The 18,355-nt window shown below is 34.6% G+C and overlaps 1 protein-coding gene across 1 annotated transcript in view; it reads right to left on the bottom strand.

The window, feature by feature from the left end:
• Positions 1–18,355, bottom strand: part of kndc1 (kinase non-catalytic C-lobe domain containing 1) — a gene marked incomplete at both ends in the record, with an annotated part of 123,039 nt that overhangs the window by 67,360 nt on the left and 37,324 nt on the right. Inside the window, 6 exons of the mRNA XM_079842284.1 lie at positions 513–772; positions 8,252–8,375; positions 9,551–10,092; positions 10,165–10,339; positions 13,179–13,269; positions 15,098–15,175. Of these exons, the coding sequence (XP_079698410.1) occupies positions 513–772; positions 8,252–8,375; positions 9,551–10,092; positions 10,165–10,339; positions 13,179–13,269; positions 15,098–15,175 (1,270 nt within the window). The remainder of the gene's footprint in view (positions 1–512; positions 773–8,251; positions 8,376–9,550; positions 10,093–10,164; positions 10,340–13,178; positions 13,270–15,097; positions 15,176–18,355) is intronic.

The raw sequence follows: 18,355 nt of genomic DNA on the forward strand, positions 1-18,355 counted from the left end.
TAGTTTCATTTTTTTTTGTGCGTTTTGCACCTGTAAGTGCTTTAAGTGCTTTTGAGTGTGTGTGTGTGTGTGTGTGTGTGTGTGTGTGTGTGTGTGTGTGTGTGTGTGTGTGTGTGTGTGTGTGTGTGTGTGTGTGTGTGTGTGTGTGTGTGTTTGCATTTGCGAGTGTGTGTGTGTGTCATGAAAAGGCCACAAAGAACATAAAAGACGAAAGAAAACATTGCTGTGTGTGTTTGGAATGAGCAGAGGGAGACAGAAGGGATGAAATCCCCTCATCTACTTCAGTTTCATTCTGAGAGCTGTGTGTGAAAAACACTCGTCTACACTCGCGCTCAATCAAACGGACAAAATCCCTCCTCCTTCACACTAATGAGACTAAACCATCGGACTCAGAACAGCAGCGCATTAACCTTCCTCACATTACATACTGTGTGAAAAAATATATTAGAAAGCAATGAGTAAACAGTTATTGTTCCTTTTGATCTCATGTTGATGAGAGGAGGCGGTCCTACCTGTGCTGTCATCCTGTGATGTCACTTCCTGTGTGTCTCCTCTCCCACACGCGGCCCTGGTCTCACGTCCGTCCAGTTTGCATTCCAGGTCTTTCTTTATCTGGTTCTGCTGGTTCTCCTCTGATGTGGGTCGATCCGAGCAGAGGTTTGCATTGTGGTCGAGGGGACCGTTTTCCTCATGGGAAAAACACAGTCTGGAGCTCGAGGGCGATACTGGTGGACTTTTCACTGCCTTTGAGGAGGACAGTTCATCAGAGACTCTGAGAGAGAGAGAGAGAGAGAGAGAGAGAGAGAGAGAGAGAGAGAGAGAGAGAGAGAGAGAGAGAGAGAGAGAGAGAGAGAGAGAGAGAGAGAGAGAGAGAGAGAGAGAGAGAGAGAGAGAGAGAGAGAGAGAGAGAGAGAGAGAGAGAGAGAGAGAGTTACTAAAACTAAGCTAGGACTAGAAACAGAAGAGCAAGTCACACACAGAACACCAACAAAATCTTGTCTTGTTTTCCAGAGAAACACTTAAAGGTTTATGCTTAAATCATTAAAATATACCACTGGATAAAGAGACAAATAAATAAATATTAGTCAAATAAACCATTTATCATAAATAAATAAATGCTAAACATTTATAATAAATAAATAAATAATTTTCGACTAAACCATTTATCATAAATAAATAAATGCTAAACATTTATAATAAATAAATACATACATAAATGTCGACTAAACCATTTATCATAAATAAATAAATGAATGAATGAATGAATGAATGAATGAATGAATGAATGAATGAATGAATGAATGAATGAATGAATGAATGAATGAATGAATGAATGAATAAATAAATAAACAAATAAATAAATATTAGTCAGCTAAATTTATAATAAATAAATAAATAAATACACAAAATCATTTATCATAAATAAATAAATAAATAAATAAATAATAGTTGACTAAACATTTATCATAAATAAATAAATAAATAAATAAATAAAAACAATTGTTGAATAAACCATTTATCATAAACAAACAAACAAATAAGCAACAGTCAGCTAAACATTTATAATAAATAAATAAATACATAATAGTCGACAAAACCATTTATCATAAATAAAATAAATGAATGAATAAACAAATAAATAAATATTAGTCAAGTAAACCATTTATCATAAATAAACAAACAAATAAACAATAGTCAGCTAAACACTTATAATAATAAATAAATAAACAACAAAACCATTTATCATAAATAAATAAATTAAATAAATAAATAAAAAACAAATAATCGTCGAATAAACCATTTATCATAAATAAATACACATAAATAATTGTTGAATAAACCATTTATCATAAATAAAGAAACAAATAAACAATAGTCAGCTAAACATTTATAATAAATAATTAATAGTCGACTAAACCATTTATCGTAAATAAACAAAAATAAAAAATACAAATAAATGAAAAATAGACAGCAAAACCATTTATCATAAACAAGCAAACAAATAAACAATAGTCAGCTAAACATTTATAATAAATAAACAACAAAACCATTTGTAATATAATATAATAATAATAAATAAATAAATAAACAAGTAAACAAACAAATAATTGCTGACTAAACCATTTATCGTAAATAAACAAAAAATAGACAGCAAAACCATTTATCATAAATAAACAAACGAATAAACAATAGTCAGCTAACCATTTATAATAAACAAATAACCAAATAATTGACGACTAAACAATTTATCATAAACAAACAAACAAATAAACAATAGTCAGCTGAACATTTATATAATAAATAAATAAAGCGTGAAGTATCACCTAAAGCATTTGTCCTCCACACAGCTCCAGAGAAGGCTGTGCTTCAGCAGAGGTATAGGAACACATCTCCTCTATCTCATCTGAAGCTGAACCTGCAGCACCTGCCTCTCACACAGCAGCTGTTTCAGCACATGCAGCGCGAGTCTGTAACATCCACAGCCCTTTCAGTCCATTCCCCTCACAGCATGTGATCGGCTGTGAGAAAGAGACTATTGTGTCTCATCACATCAGAGCTCTCTCTGCCTTCATGTGACGCCCTCTGACCTGCAGCGTCCACTTCAGGACCGTCTGTTTCCATAGGGACATTAAAACCACTTCTTCTGAAATGAGTCTGGCTTGAGTGCTGATGAGAAGTGGAGCGCAAGTAGATGTATGTTTGATTATTGAGAAGCTCTCATGTGACCGAGATTTAAATTCAAAGCCACAGGCTGTTGTCCATTTCAGCCTTCAGAAAAACAAACCTGAATGTGATGTGTTCAGTCATGATACATCAATTAGTGGTCATTGCTTCACTATTTCTGCCATATGAGGGGCTTAAATGCTTAACCTCCCAGCGTTTGTGCTTCAGACACCATTCCTTTATCTCGTCATAAAGATGTCTAGATATTTTTACTGGAAAACACAATATTACAAGATATATTACCTTAGATATAGCAAACTAACTGAATAACTAACTAAGTAAATATGGCAATGAAATAATACTACAAGATATAATATCTTAGAGATATAGCTAAGTCACAACTAACTAACTAACTAACTAACTAACTAACTAACTAACTAACTAACTAACTAACTAACTAACTAACTAACAAACAAACGAACAAATAAACAAACAAACAAACAAACTAACTAACTAACTAACTAACAAACTAACTAACTAACCAATGACTGACTAAATATGCCAATGAAATAATAATATTACAAGATATAATATCTTACAGATATAGCTAACTCACAACTAACTAACAAAATAACTAACTAACTAACCAATGACTGACTAAATATGCCAATTAAATAATACTAATGTTACGAGATTTAATATCTTACAGATATAGCTAACTCACAACTTACGAACTAACAAACTAAAAAACTAACTAACTAACTAACTAACTAACTAACTAACTAACTAACTAACTAACTAACCAATAACTGACTAAATATGCCAATGAAATGATAATAATACAAGATATAATATCTTACAGATATAGCTAACTCACAACTAACGAACGAACTAACGAACGAACTAACGAACGAACTAACTAACCAATGACTGATTAAATATCCCAATGAAATAATAATCATATTACAAGATATAATATCTTACAGATATGGCTAACTCACAACTAACTAACTAACTAACTAACTAACTAACTAACTAACTAACTAACTAACTAACTAACTAACTAACTAACTAACTAACTAACTAACTAACTAACGAACTAACTAATTAAATAACTAACTAACTAACTAACTAACTATCCAACGACTGACTAAATATGCCAATGAAATAATAATAATATTACAAGATATAATATCTTACAGATATAGCTAACTTACAACTAACTAACCAATGACTGACTAAATATGCTAATGAAATAATCATAATCTTACAAGATATAATATCTTATAGATATAGCTAACTCACAACTAACGAACTAACAAACTAACCAACGAACTAACTAACTAACTAACTAACTAACTAACTAACTAACTAACTAACTAACTAACTAACTAACTAACCAACCAACCAACCAACCAACCAACCAACCAACCAACCAACCAACCAACCAACCAACCAACCAACCAACCAACCAACCAACCAACCAACCAACCAACCAACCAACCAACCAACCAACTAACTAACTAACTAACTAATGACTGACTAAATATGCCAATGAAATAATAATAATATTACAAGATATAATATCTTACAGATATAGCTAACTCACAACTAACTAACCAATGACTGACTAAATATGCTAATGAAATAATCATAATGTTACAAGATATAATATCTTATAGATATAGCTAACTCACAACTAACAAACTAACTAACAAACTAACCAACGACTGACTAAATATGCCAATTAAATAATAATAATATTACAAGGTATAATATCTTACAGATATAGCTAACTCACAACTAACAAACTAACAAACAAACTAACTAACTAACTAACCAACTAACTAACTAACTAACTAACTAACTAACTAACTAACTAACTAACTAACTAACTAACTAACTAACCAACTAACTAACTAACTAACTAACCAACTAACTAACTAATGACTGACTAAATATGCCACTGAAATAATAATAATATTACAAGATATAATATCTTACAGATATAGCTAACTCACAACTAACTAACCAATGACTGACTAAATATGCTAATGAAATAATCATAATGTTACAAGATATAATATCTTATAGATATAGCTAACTCACAACTAACAAACTAACTAACAAACTAACCAACGACTGACTAAATATGCCAATTAAATAATAATAATATTACAAGGTATAATATCTTACAGATATAGCTAACTCACAACTAACAAACTAACAAACAAACAAACTAACTAACTAACAAACTAACTAACTAACCAATGACTGACTAAATATGCCAATGAAATAATACTAATGTTTCAAGATTTAATATCTTAAATAATATAGCTAACTCACAACTAACGAACTAACAAACTAACTAACAAACAAACAAACAAACAAACAAACAAACTAACTAACTAACTAACTAACTAACTTATGACTGACTAAATATGCCAATGAAATAATAATAATATTACAAGATATAATATCTTACAGATATAGCTAACTTACAACTAACTAACCAATGACTGACTAAATATGCTAATGAAATAATCATAATGTTACAAGATATAATATCTTATAGATATAGCTAACTCACAACTAACAAACTAACTAACAAACTAACCAACGACTGACTAAATATGCCAATTAAATAATAATATTACAAGATATAATATCTTACAGATATAGCTAACTTACAACTAACTAACCAATGACTGACTAAATATGCTAATGAAATAATCATAATGTTACAAGATATAATATCTTATAGATATAGCTAACTCACAACTAACAAACTAACTAACAAACTAACCAACGACTGACTAAATATGCCAATTAAATAATAATATTACAAGATATAATATCTTACAGATATAGCTAACTCACAACTAACAAACTAACAAACAAACTAACTAACTAACTAACAAACTAACTAACCAATGACTGACTAAATATGCCAATTAAATAATACAAATGTTACAAGATTTAATATCTTACAGATATAGCTAACTCACAACTTACAAACTAACAAACTAACTAACCAATAACTGACTAAATATGCCAATGAAATAATAATAATACCACAAGATATAATATCTTACAGATATAGCTAACTCACAACTAACGAACAAACTAACTAACTAAATAACTAACTAACTAACTAACTAACCAATGACTGACTAAATATGCCAATGAAATGATAATAATACAAGATATAATATCTTACAGATATAGCTAACTCACAACTAACTAACTAACTCACAACTAACTTACTAACTAACTAACTAACTAACTAACTAACTAACTAACTAACTAACTAACTAACTAACTAATGACTGATTAAATATCCCAATGAAATACTAATAATATTACAAGATATAATATATTACAGATATAGCTATCTCACAACTAACTAACTAACTAACTAACTAACTAACTAACTAACTAACTAACTAACTAACTAACTAACTAACTAACTAACTAACTAACTAACTATCTATCTATCTATCTATCTAACTAACTAACTAACTAACGAACTAACTAACTAACCAATGACTGACTAAATATGCCAATGAAATAATAATAATATTATAAGATATAATATCTTACAGATATAGCTAACTCACAACTAACAAACTAACTAACTAACTAAGTAACTAACAAACTAACAAACTAACTAAGTAGATATGCTAATTAAATAATATTACAAGATATAATATCTTACAGATATAGCTAACTCACAACTAACTAACAAACTAACTAAGTAACTAACAAACTAACAAACTAACTAAGTAAATATGCTAATTAAATAATATTACAAGATATAATATCTTACAGATATAGCTAACTCACAACTAACTACCTTAAAACTAACTAACTAACTAACTAACTAACTAACTAACTAACTAACTAACCAACGACTGATTAAATATGCCAATGAAATAAAAATAATATTACAAGATATAATATCTTACAGATATAGCTAACTCACAACTAACAAACTAACTAACTAAGTAAGTAACTAAGTAAGTAAGTAACTAACTAAGTAAATATGCTAATTAAATAATATTACAAGATATAATATCTTACAGATATAGCTAATCACAACTAACTACCTTCAAACTAACTAACTAACTAACTAACTAACTAACTAACTTACTAACTTACTAACTAACTAACGACTGACTAAATATGCCAGTGAAATAATGATAATATTACGAGATATAATATCTTACAGATGTAGCTAACTCACAACTAACAAACTAACTAACTAAGTAAGTAACTAAGTAAGTAAGTAACTAACTAAGTAAATATGCTAATTAAATAATATTACAAGATATAATATCTTACAGATATAGCTAATCACAACTAACTACCTTCAAACTAACTAACTAACTAACTAACTAACTAACTAACTAACTAACTTACTAACTAACTAACGACTGACTAAATATGCCAGTGAAATAATGATAATATTACGAGATATAATATCTTACAGATGTAGCTAACTCACAACTAACTAACTAACTAACTAACTAACTAACTAACTAACTAACTAACTAACTAACTAACCAACGACTGATTAAATATGCCAGTGAAATAATGATAATATTACGAGATATAATATCTTACAGATGTAGCTAACTCACAACTAACTAACTAACTAACTAACTAACTAACTAACTAACTAACTAACTAACTAACTAACCAACGACTGATTAAATATGCCAGTGAAATAATGATAATATTACGAGATATAATATCTTACAGATGTAGCTAACTCACAACTAACTAACTAACTAACTAACTAACTAACTAACTAACTAACTAACTAACTAACTAACCAACGACTGATTAAATATGCCAATGAAATAAAAATAATATTACAAGATATATCTTACAGATATAGCTAACTCACAACTAACAAACTAACAAACTAACTAACTAAGTAATTAACAAACTAACGAACTAACAAACTAACAAACTAACTAAGTAAATATGCTAATTAAATAATATTACAAGATATAATATCTTACAGATATAGCTATCACACCAGATAACACGTCACAGCGTCACTGTGGCATCGTGAACGCGGATTCAAACACAACCGGAAGAGAAGACAATGCTTAATAAAGTCTTAGTTTTTGTTATTTTTGGACCAAAATGTATTGTCGATGCTTCAAAAGAGTCTAACTAACCAAATGATGTCACATATGGACAACTTGGATGATGTTTTCATTACCTTTCTGGACGTGGACAGCAAAGTGTTCATACACTTACATTCAAAGGACTGAAAGCCCTCGGACTAAATCTAAAATATCTTAAACTGTGTTCCGAGGATGAACTGAGGTCTTACAGGTGTGGAACAACATTGAGGTGAGTCATTAATGGAAGAAATTTCATTTTTGGGTGAACTAACCCTTTAAGTTTATTTTTCTGAGCCCATGCAAAAATACTAAGAAAGAAACTCATTGTTTCTAGTGTATTTAGTGATCAGATGCAGGATTTTTGCCTGGCTGATGATGAAATGAATATGACAGAGCTTTATCTCAGAGCAGATGCTCCAGATGTGAATGAGGAATGAGATACTCACAGGTTAATGAGATGGTGCAGGTCACACAGCAGCTTCTGCTCCCAGGACACAGTGCTGAATTTCTCCCGCACCGCTCGGCAAAACGTGTCAAACTGCAGGCTTTTTAAGGAAAAGATGTATTCTCCTAGAAAGAGACAAGTCATGAGGGAGTCCCTGAAGCCTCCGAGACAAAGAACTGATTAAGACCATTCAAACAAAGGCCAAATCTGTCAAAATATGTGGCCTGCTCTTTCATAAACACAACTCAGAGGAATACTGATGAAGTGCCTCAGTTTATTTCTTTAAGAGTGAGACTTAATTCATGGAAAAAACTGAACATGTATGACATAAATAATAGAAGTAAAGGATGAAGAGGGGTGATTTTAAACACAGGCAAGTGTAGTATGTTAATCTGAAAAACATATAATAGTAATCAACTGTAAAATAAAAAGTGTAATAAAATAATTAAACAAAATAAAACTTTTAAAAAAGTTTTTTTTAAATAACAAAATGTAATTAAAAAAACTTAAATTAAAATGACACAAAAGTAGTCAAAAGTAAAAAATGTTTAAAAATATAATAATTCAAACAATACAAAAAAATTGTAAAAAACACAAAAATAATAAAATTAAATGTAAAATTAATAAAATATAGAGAAAATACTAAAGTATTAAAATGTAAAACGTACAAAATTAATAAAATAAAATAAAATGTAAGAACAAAATAATTGTAAAAAAACTAAAAAATTCTCAATTGAAATGTAAAATTGATAAAAATGTATAAATGAATACAAAATAAATTTAAATAATACAAAAGTAGCAATATGTAAAAAATATGCCAAAATAATACAAATAAATGTAAAAATTTAAATAATTAAGACAATACTAAAAAATAATAATAATTGTAAAAAAACATAAAAATAATAAAATAAAATGTCAAATTAATAAAATGTGAAAAATGATAAAGTAAATTTAAATAATAAAAAAACAGTCAAATGTAAAAAAAATAAAATAAATTAAATGTACAAATAAAACAAAATAATTTAAAAAAATAAATAAAACAATAAAAATAATACTAATAATAATTATAAATTGTAAAACATAATAATAACAATAAAATATATAAATAATAAAAACAAAACAAAATAAAAATTAAATTAACACATTTAAATTATAATAAATTGTAAAAAAAAACTGTAATAATACTACATCGAATAATAATAATAATAAAATAATGCAAATAAAAAATAAAACATAACTTTAAAAAGTTCAAAATGTATTTAAAAAAACGTTTAAAAGGATGTAAATATCAAACGGTTACCCATCGGCAGATCTCCATTCTCCAGGTAGTCGTGGGACGCGAGCTCTTCTCTGAGCAGGTCAGTGATTCGCTGAAGGCGCAGGCGTCTCTGGCTCCGGCTGGGATCCGGACAGTGAGGAGCAGACCCTGAAGAGTCTGTATCTCTACAGCAAACACAGCCTCTCTCATTCCTCAAAGCGTCTGCGGATCCTCCAGAAGATACAGGTGTGGGTAGATTCATGTTTAGTGCTTCTGCACTGAAGTGATCCACGCCTGTGATTGGCTGGAGCACGGCGATCTGAACAGGAAGTAGGGTCAAACGTCCTGTCTGTGGGTCTTGCTGTAGCAGGAAGTTGTTACAAATCCCATTATCACATGGTAGGGCGGGGCGATGTGGCTGTTTGTCCGTTTCTTCATTGGATATGTGGGGAACAAGAGTCCTACAGCTGGATGAGGATGAACAACCGGCCACAGAGGAAACTCCCCCAATCCCATCAGCCCCGGGGTCGCTCTCTTCCTGCTCTTCTGGCTCTAGCGGGATGGTTTCATCGCAAGAGACAATCCTAAAAGACAAAGCAGAGCATTAGAGGTTAAAGCGGAGAGAAGATCGGCCCCTGGAGGATGAGGAGACGTACAGCTCAGACTGAGGGCGAGGCGGGGTGATCTGGGTCAGGACGATCGGGCTGAAGTGTGTGGCAGGAGAGGTGAAGGCCTCGGGAAGACGGATGGTGCTGGAGGACACTGGGTAATGATGAGGAACAGGACCAATCACAGGGGCCAACCGGCCCTCGCAGGCCAATGGGACAAAACCTGGGAGAACAACACACAGACCTGCAGATTAAAGGGTTAGTTCAACCAAAAATGTAAATTCTGTCATTAATTCCTCCCCCTCATGTGGTTGGACACCCGTCAGACCTCCGTTCATCTTCAGACACAAATGAAGATATTTTAGTGTAAAGCTGATGCTGAGAAAGGCTTCAGATAGGCCTCCATTGGCATTCAGTACATTCACACTCACAAGACCCAGAAAAGGCACTTAAAACGTCGTTACAAAGTCCATCTCACCACAGTGACTCTACAATAATCTTACGATGCGACGACAATAGTTTTTGTGCGCAAAAAAAAATCAAAATAACGCCTTTATCCAGCTTGTTCTTGTCTTCCGTGTGTGTCTCCACGACGCATGCGTGAGAATATGACGCAGATCCGGCGTTCGGGAATCCATGAAATGCTCACTTTAGCCCCATTTTGAGAACTACGCCGAGACCTAAAGCACGATCAATGTAGAATTCAGCAGCTGAGATACGCGCGTCTTCCTCTGCTTGTAAACAAATCTCTTCTGGGTCATGTGTCCGAACGCCGGATCTGCTCATATTCTCGCGCATGCGTCGTGGAGGCACACACGGAAGACAAGAACAAGCTGGATAAAGGCGTTATTTTGATTTTTTTTGCGCACTAAAACTACTGTCGTCGCATTGTAAGATTATTGTAGAGTCACTGTGGTGAGATGGACTTTGTAACAACGTTTTTAGTGCCTTTTATGGGTCTTGTGAGTGTAAATGTACTGAATGCCAATGGAGGCCTATCTGAAGCCTTTCTCAGCATCAGCTTTACACTAAAATATCTTCATTTGTGTCTGAAGATGAACGGAGGTCTGACGGGTGTCCAACCACATGAGGGTGAGGAATTAATGACAGAATTTACATTTTTGGGTGAACTAACCCTTTAACAACACACAGATGCAAAGCGCTCGTGTTCAGCACACACACACACACACACACCTGCTATTACAAACAGGGTGATCACATGACAACATGAGCGGGTCACATTTCACCCCAAAATACCATAAGAGTTCCTACATATTCCTATTTTAGGACCATTAATGCATTAATAGCAAAAGCACATTTCCCCTCATGTTCTCATTAATGTAATGCATCCACTTTACTTTTGAGATTCTTGATGATTTGCATATTCTCATTATATGTAAATATGTAAAAAAAATATATAAAAAAAAAAAACATAAAACGAAATGTTAATGAAAATTGTGCATAAAATTGTATAAAATGTAAAAAATAAAATTAATAAATAAATAAATAAAACAATACTAAAAATAATAATAACTTGTAAAAGAAAAATTTACAAATAAAATAAAATGTTGACAAATGAAAAAAATAATTCAAATAACAGTAAAATGAAAAAATAATACGAAATAAAATGTAAAAAAATTAAAAGAATAATCAAATAAATAAAAAAAAATACAAAAATAGGCAAACCTAAAAAAAATTCAGAAAATAACAAAATATAAAAAATAAAATAATTAAAACAATAATAGAAATAATAATACATTGTAAAAAAACATTATACAATCAAATGTAATATCAATAAAACAAAATTACATGTAAAAAAATTAAAAAATGATTGTAGAAAATTGTAAAATTAAAACAAATCTAGTAATATGATAATAAAAAAATTGTAAAACAAACTTAATAATAATACTAAAATATATAAATAAAACAAAACAAAATAAAAATTTAAAAATCCTAAAATTGTAATACATTTTAAAACAAATGTAATAATAATAATAATAATAAATTATATGAAAAATAAAACAAAACAAAATTAAATAAAAATAACAATATAATGTATATATACAGTTATGGTGAAAACTTTACATTCACCTTGCAAAATGTTACTTATTTTAAGAGGGATCATAAAAAATAAGTCATGTGACACTGAAGACTGGAGTAATGATGATAAATTCAGCTTTGATCACAGGAATAAATAATATTTTACTATATATTCACATGGAAAATGGGCATTTTAAATTGTAATAATATTTCAACATTTCTACTGTATTTTTGATCAAATAATTCAGCTTTAATCACAGGAATAAATTACACTTTACTATATATTCACATAAAAACAGCTGTTTTACAATGGAATAATATGTCAATTTTTACTGTATTTTTGATCATATAAATTCAGTGTTGATCACAGAAATAAATTATATTTTACTATATATATATATACATTCACATAAAAATGGGTATTTGAAATTGCAATAATATTTTACAATTGTTACTGTTTTTTGATCAAATAAATTAAGCTTTGCTCTCAGCAATAAATTACACTTTACTATATATTCACATAGAAACGGCTGTTTTACACTGGAATAATATTTCAAAATTTTTACTGTATTTTTGATCATATGAATTCAGCGTTGATCACATAAATAAATTATATTTTACTATATATTCACATAGAGAACAGATGATCTACACTGGAATAATATTTCAAGATTTTTACTGTATTTTTAATCATATGAATTCAGCGTTGATCATAGAAATAAATATATATGGGTATTTGAAAGTGTAATAATATTTCAAAAATTTTACTGTTTTTTGCCAAACTTCTGAATAGTAGGCTACTGCATATAAAACTTTATTTTTTCCAAATTACATTAACATGATATTCTTTTCACATTACATTACAAAGAATGCGTGGGTAAATGTGCTTAACTGTTATGAAGATAATAGGCTTTCTTCACGAGCAGTAGAATTTTAGGGTGAAATATGAGCTGAAAATATTCTTGAGAGGTTTTGTGAGAGTTGAATCTATTTAAAGTGCAGATGGACAGAATGACTCGCACCTGTCTTAACTTCTCCCAAGTGTGGGTCAGATGGGCTCTCAGCACACTCAGGAGAAGACGGTTCCTCTGTACCTCTATTCCCATCGAATGCCTTCAATGAAAAACCGTTCTTGTTATGAGAAACTTGCTGAAGTTCATGCATTAAGACAGGAAAGAGTTACAGAAGAGCTGGTCTGTTTATGAGAGTAGCTGGGATTTACTCTTCATTTGTTTCTAGTTTTAGTTTGTCCAACGAATTTAAGGAGAAACATCTGTGGGAAAGTTGATCCTTAAACCGAGTCTCCTGAGATATGAAAGACCAACCTCTGAGCAATGGCATTCCTCTGGGAAGAGTCGTGAAAAATCACTTCACTATCTGGAGACTGGAGTCAAAGAATGTGTGCAAACGGGACAGAAATGACTGGAAGGAGCGGACAGTGTGTCTGAAATCACTGACAGATTCGGACAGACAGTTGATCAGATATACAAGCTTGTTGACCCACAGAAAACAAAAGGTGTAATTGTGATATTTTATTTCACAATTCTGACTTTATTTCTCTCAATTCCGACTTTACATCTCACAATTCCGACTTTTTTTTCACTCAATTCCGACTTTACATCTCGCAATTCCGACTTTTTTTCACTCAATTCCGACTTTACATCTCGCAATTCCGACTTTTTTTCACTCAATTCCGACTTTACATCTCACAATTCCGACTTTACATCTCTCAATTGCACCTTTATTTCTCTCAATTCCGACTTTTTTTCACTCAATTCCGACTTAATTTATCTCAATTATGACTTTATTTTTTCGCAATTACGACTTTATTTCTCTCAATTCCAACTTTACATCTCACAATTCTGACTTTATCACAATTCTGACTTTATTTCTCTCAATTCCAACTTTATATCTTGCAATTCCGACATTACATTTCACAATTCTGACTTTATTTCTCTCGCAATTCCGACTTTATTTCTCTCAATTCCGACTCTACATCACGCAATTCTGACTTTACATCTCGCAATTCCGACTTTACATCTCTCAAAAACGACTTTATATCTCGCAATTACGATTTTATATCTCTCGCAATTCCGACTTTATTTCTCTCAATTCCGACTTTATTTGTCTCAATTATGACTTTATTTTTTTGCAATTCCAACATTATTTCTCTCAATTCCGACTTTACATCTCACAATTCCGATTTTATTTCTCTCAATTCTGACTTTACATCTCGTAATTCCGACTTTATTTCTCTCAATTCCAACTTAACATCTCGCAAATCCAACTTTATCTCGCAATTCCGACTTTATTTCTCTCAATTATTACTTTATTTTTGTGCAATTGCGACTTTCTCTCTCGCAATTCCGACTTTATTTCTCTCAATTATTACTTTATTTTTGTGCAATTACGACTTTATATCTCGGAATTCCGACTTTATTTTTCCGCAATTCCGACTTTCTCTCTCGCAATTGCATTTGATCCTCAGAGAGAGAAAAATCATACTTGTGAGATAAAAAGTTCCAATCACCTTCCATGTTGAAAACAAGTTTCTATAGTGAAACGCACAGAGAACAGAGACTTTATAAACTGAAAAGAGAAGATCACAGGACGGATCCCCTCCTGCCTCAGTGTGACCCTTCACCTGGTGAACTCTGCTATCAGTGTGACCCTTCACCTGGTGAACTCTGCTATCAGTGTGACCCTTCACCTGGTGAACTCTGCTATCAGTGTGACCCTTCACCTGGTGAACTCTGCTATCAGTGTGACCCTTCACCTGGTGAACTCTGCTATCAGTGTGACCCTTCACCTGGTGAACTCTGCTATCAGTGTGACCCTTCACCTGGTGAACTCTGCTATCAGTGTGACCCTTCACCTGGTGAACTCTGCTATCAGTGTGACCCTTCACCTGGTGAACTCTGCTATCAGTGTGACCCTTCACCTGGTGAACTCGGCCGATGAGCTGCGTCCACACACTCTCTGCATCAGTTCCCTGCCGGTAGAGATAGTCACGGCAACACTGAAATATAATAGCATAAACCATATTACTATACGCAACAGCCTGAGAGAAAACAGTGTGTGTGTGTGGATGAAGACAAACACAAGAAATGCATTAATTGCATAAAAAAAATCAAGCCAATTGCACGTCCATTAAAGGGATAGTTCACGCAAAAATGAAAATTAGCCCATGATTTACTCTCCCTCAAGTCATCCTAAGTGTAATTCTGTTTTTAGGACTAGGTGAAACAATCCCGTTTAAACAACAATCCTGAGATATCAGTGGTGCCAATCTATAGGGATGGTTTTGACGCTGTTCCGGTGGCAGGTCTAATTGAGTGGACGGGGGGGTTGCCAGCATCATTGGGGTCATCAGGTGGGCACCCTCTTTCACTGGTGTTTCGATGATAGGCCCACGACACCTCCAGAGGGCTCATCGGCAACATCTGGCGTCCCAGGTGTGCCCCCCTCTGCTTTCAACCCTTACTTGCTGCAGGTGTTGGTGGCAGTCCAGGTAGTGTCTCGCCTCTTTATCCACAGCCATCGACTTGCTTCTTCTGCTGCACCTGAGAGGGCTTTGATGGTTTGGCGTAGGGTTTGGCCTTGGATTCCCAAATCCTTGAGCAGCCTGATGGTTGACTTGCCAATGAAGCCTCTGCAGCCGACTTCCACTGGACAAACCTTGGCTTTCCATCCGCGTTGTTCAGCATCAGCTGCCAGCTCCGCGTACTTAAGGCTCTTGCGTTCAAATGCCTCCTCCACAGCAGCCTCCCAGGGAACAGTAAGCTCTATGATGTATACGGTGTGTAGTGAGGAGGACCAGAGCACAAGGTCTGGTCTGAGATTTGTTGTGGCTATCTCAGAAGGAAAGCAGAGCCTTTGGTTCAGATCTGCAGCCAACTTCCAGTCGCGAGCCCCACTGAGCTGGCCACTGTCCGATGTTGTATCGACTTTGATTGGCTTTGCACCTTCTCGGACAAACTTCCTTGCGGAAATAGGATGGAGTGATGGAGAAGGCAGGGCATTGATCTTTACCCGTCTGGTATCCAAAGCAGCTGCTAGGCTCTTCAGGACGTGGTTGTGCCGCCAGGTGTAACGGCCTTGTGACAGACTTGTCTTGCAGCCAACCAGAATGTGTTTAAGGTTTGCGGGAGATGGACAGAGGGGGCACGTGGGGTCTTCTCCGTACCATTGGTTGAGGTTAGAGGGGGAAGGTAGGACGTCATACGTGGCACGTAAAATGAAGCTGATGTGAAATGCTTCCATGCCCATCAGCTCCCTCCAAGAAAACTTTCTCCTCTCAACTCCCTCCCATCTCACCCACTGTCCTTGCTTGGCTTGTGAGACAGCCTTTGCATACCTTGTTGCCCGCTCGTGCTGACGCACCTCCTCGACGATCAGCTGTCGGCGCTGAGCTGGGGCTGCCCTATGCCATGATGGTCTGCTCTCCCCAAGGCCGAGACCTCCTCTCCCCTGCTGTACAAGGCCGATGATGTCTCTGTGTCTGAGGTCTGACTTTGCCTGCTGTGTAGCTTCAGCTGGGGTCCATTTCCTTCCGGTCTCCAGGGTAGGAGCTACTTGGGCAACGCATGGGTCACGGGACTCTGTTAGTGTCATTTCCAGTCTAACTTCAGAGCACTTAAACTCCTCTGTAAGGCTGGAAACAGGAAGCTCCAGAATGCCTCTCCCGTACAGTCCAATGCTGCTAAAACATTTGGGGAGTCCCAACCACTTCCTGGCAAATGAGCTGACCAACCTCTCCAGTTTCTCTACCTTTGAGATTGGGTCCTCATAGATGGTAAGAGGCCACATCAGCCTGGGTAATAGCCCAAACTGAAGGCACCACAGCTTCAGCCTGCCAGGGAGCATGGTCTTATGGATACTCTCAAGGCCACATATGGTGTCCTGCCTGAGCTGGTCTACTTGCTCTTTGTCCTTGAGAGTGGCATGGTACCAACGTCCAAGACTCTTGACTGGCTTCTCTGACACTGTTGGTATAGACTCCCCACCCACGTAGAATCGTTGTTCCGTCAGCTTCCCTTTGACGACTGAAATGCTCCTGGACTTGCTCGGCTTTATTTCCATCCGGGCCCACTGGATGTTCTCTTGCAGCTTGTTCAGCAGCCGCCTGGCACACGCTTTGGTTGTGGTGAGGATAGTCATATCATCCATGAAGGCCCTGATGGGAGGAAGATGAAGACCAGGTTTGAGCCTCTGCCCTCCCACTACCCATCGAGAGGCCCAGATGATGACCTCCATAGCCATTGTGAAAGCTAGAGGTGAGATGGTACATCCTGCCATTATTCCTATTTCTAGTCGTTGCCACGCTGTGGTATACCCGTCAGTTGTCAGGCATAGCTGTAGGTCTTGAAAATAGGATTTGACGAGGCAGGTGATTGGTTCTGGGACGCTGAAATAGTCAAAAGCCATCCAGAGGAGATTGTGTGGAACTGACCCAAAGGCATTTGCGAGGTCCAGGAACACTACATGGAGATCTCTTCCATTCTTTTTGACGGCTTGGATTTGATTCCAAATCATGCTGGTGTGTTCCAAACACCCAGAGAAGCCTGGAATCCCTGCTTTCTGCACCGAGGTATCAATGTAGTGGTTCTTTTCCAGGTAGACCGCCAGCCTGTGGGCCACTATACTGTAAAAGATTTTACCTTCTACGTTCAGGAGGCTGATTTGGCGAAACTGGCTGATGTCCACTCTCCCTCAAGTCATCCTAAGTGTATATGACATTCTTCTTTCATACGAATAAAATCTGAGTTATATTACAAAAGTCCAGGCTAATCCAAGCATTAGAATTGGATTCATAGTTGCTCTTTTTTTGAAGTCCATAAATAGTGCATCTATCCGTCAAATAACTGCTCCACGCGGCTCTGGGGTGTTAATAAAGGCCTTCTGAAGCGAATCGACGCGTTTGTGTAAGAAAAATATCCATATTTAAAACTTTATCAAGTAAACTTTCGGCCGACCGCCTTCTGTGGAAAAGTGTTGAATGTTGAAAGTGAAACTCACGATGCGTTCGTGACATCATGACGAGCCGACCTGAGCGTTAGTCTTTCCATCGGCAGGCGAACTTTCAACACTTTCTCCATATATTGAACACTGAAGGCGGTCGGTCGAAACTTTACTTGATGAAGTTTTAAATATGAATATTTTTCTTACACAAACGCATTGATTTGCTTCAGAAGGCCTT

This window comes from Gobio gobio (assembly GCF_949357685.1).
Source record: "Gobio gobio genome assembly, chromosome: 18".
NCBI classification, from domain to species: domain Eukaryota; kingdom Metazoa; phylum Chordata; class Actinopteri; order Cypriniformes; family Gobionidae; genus Gobio; species Gobio gobio.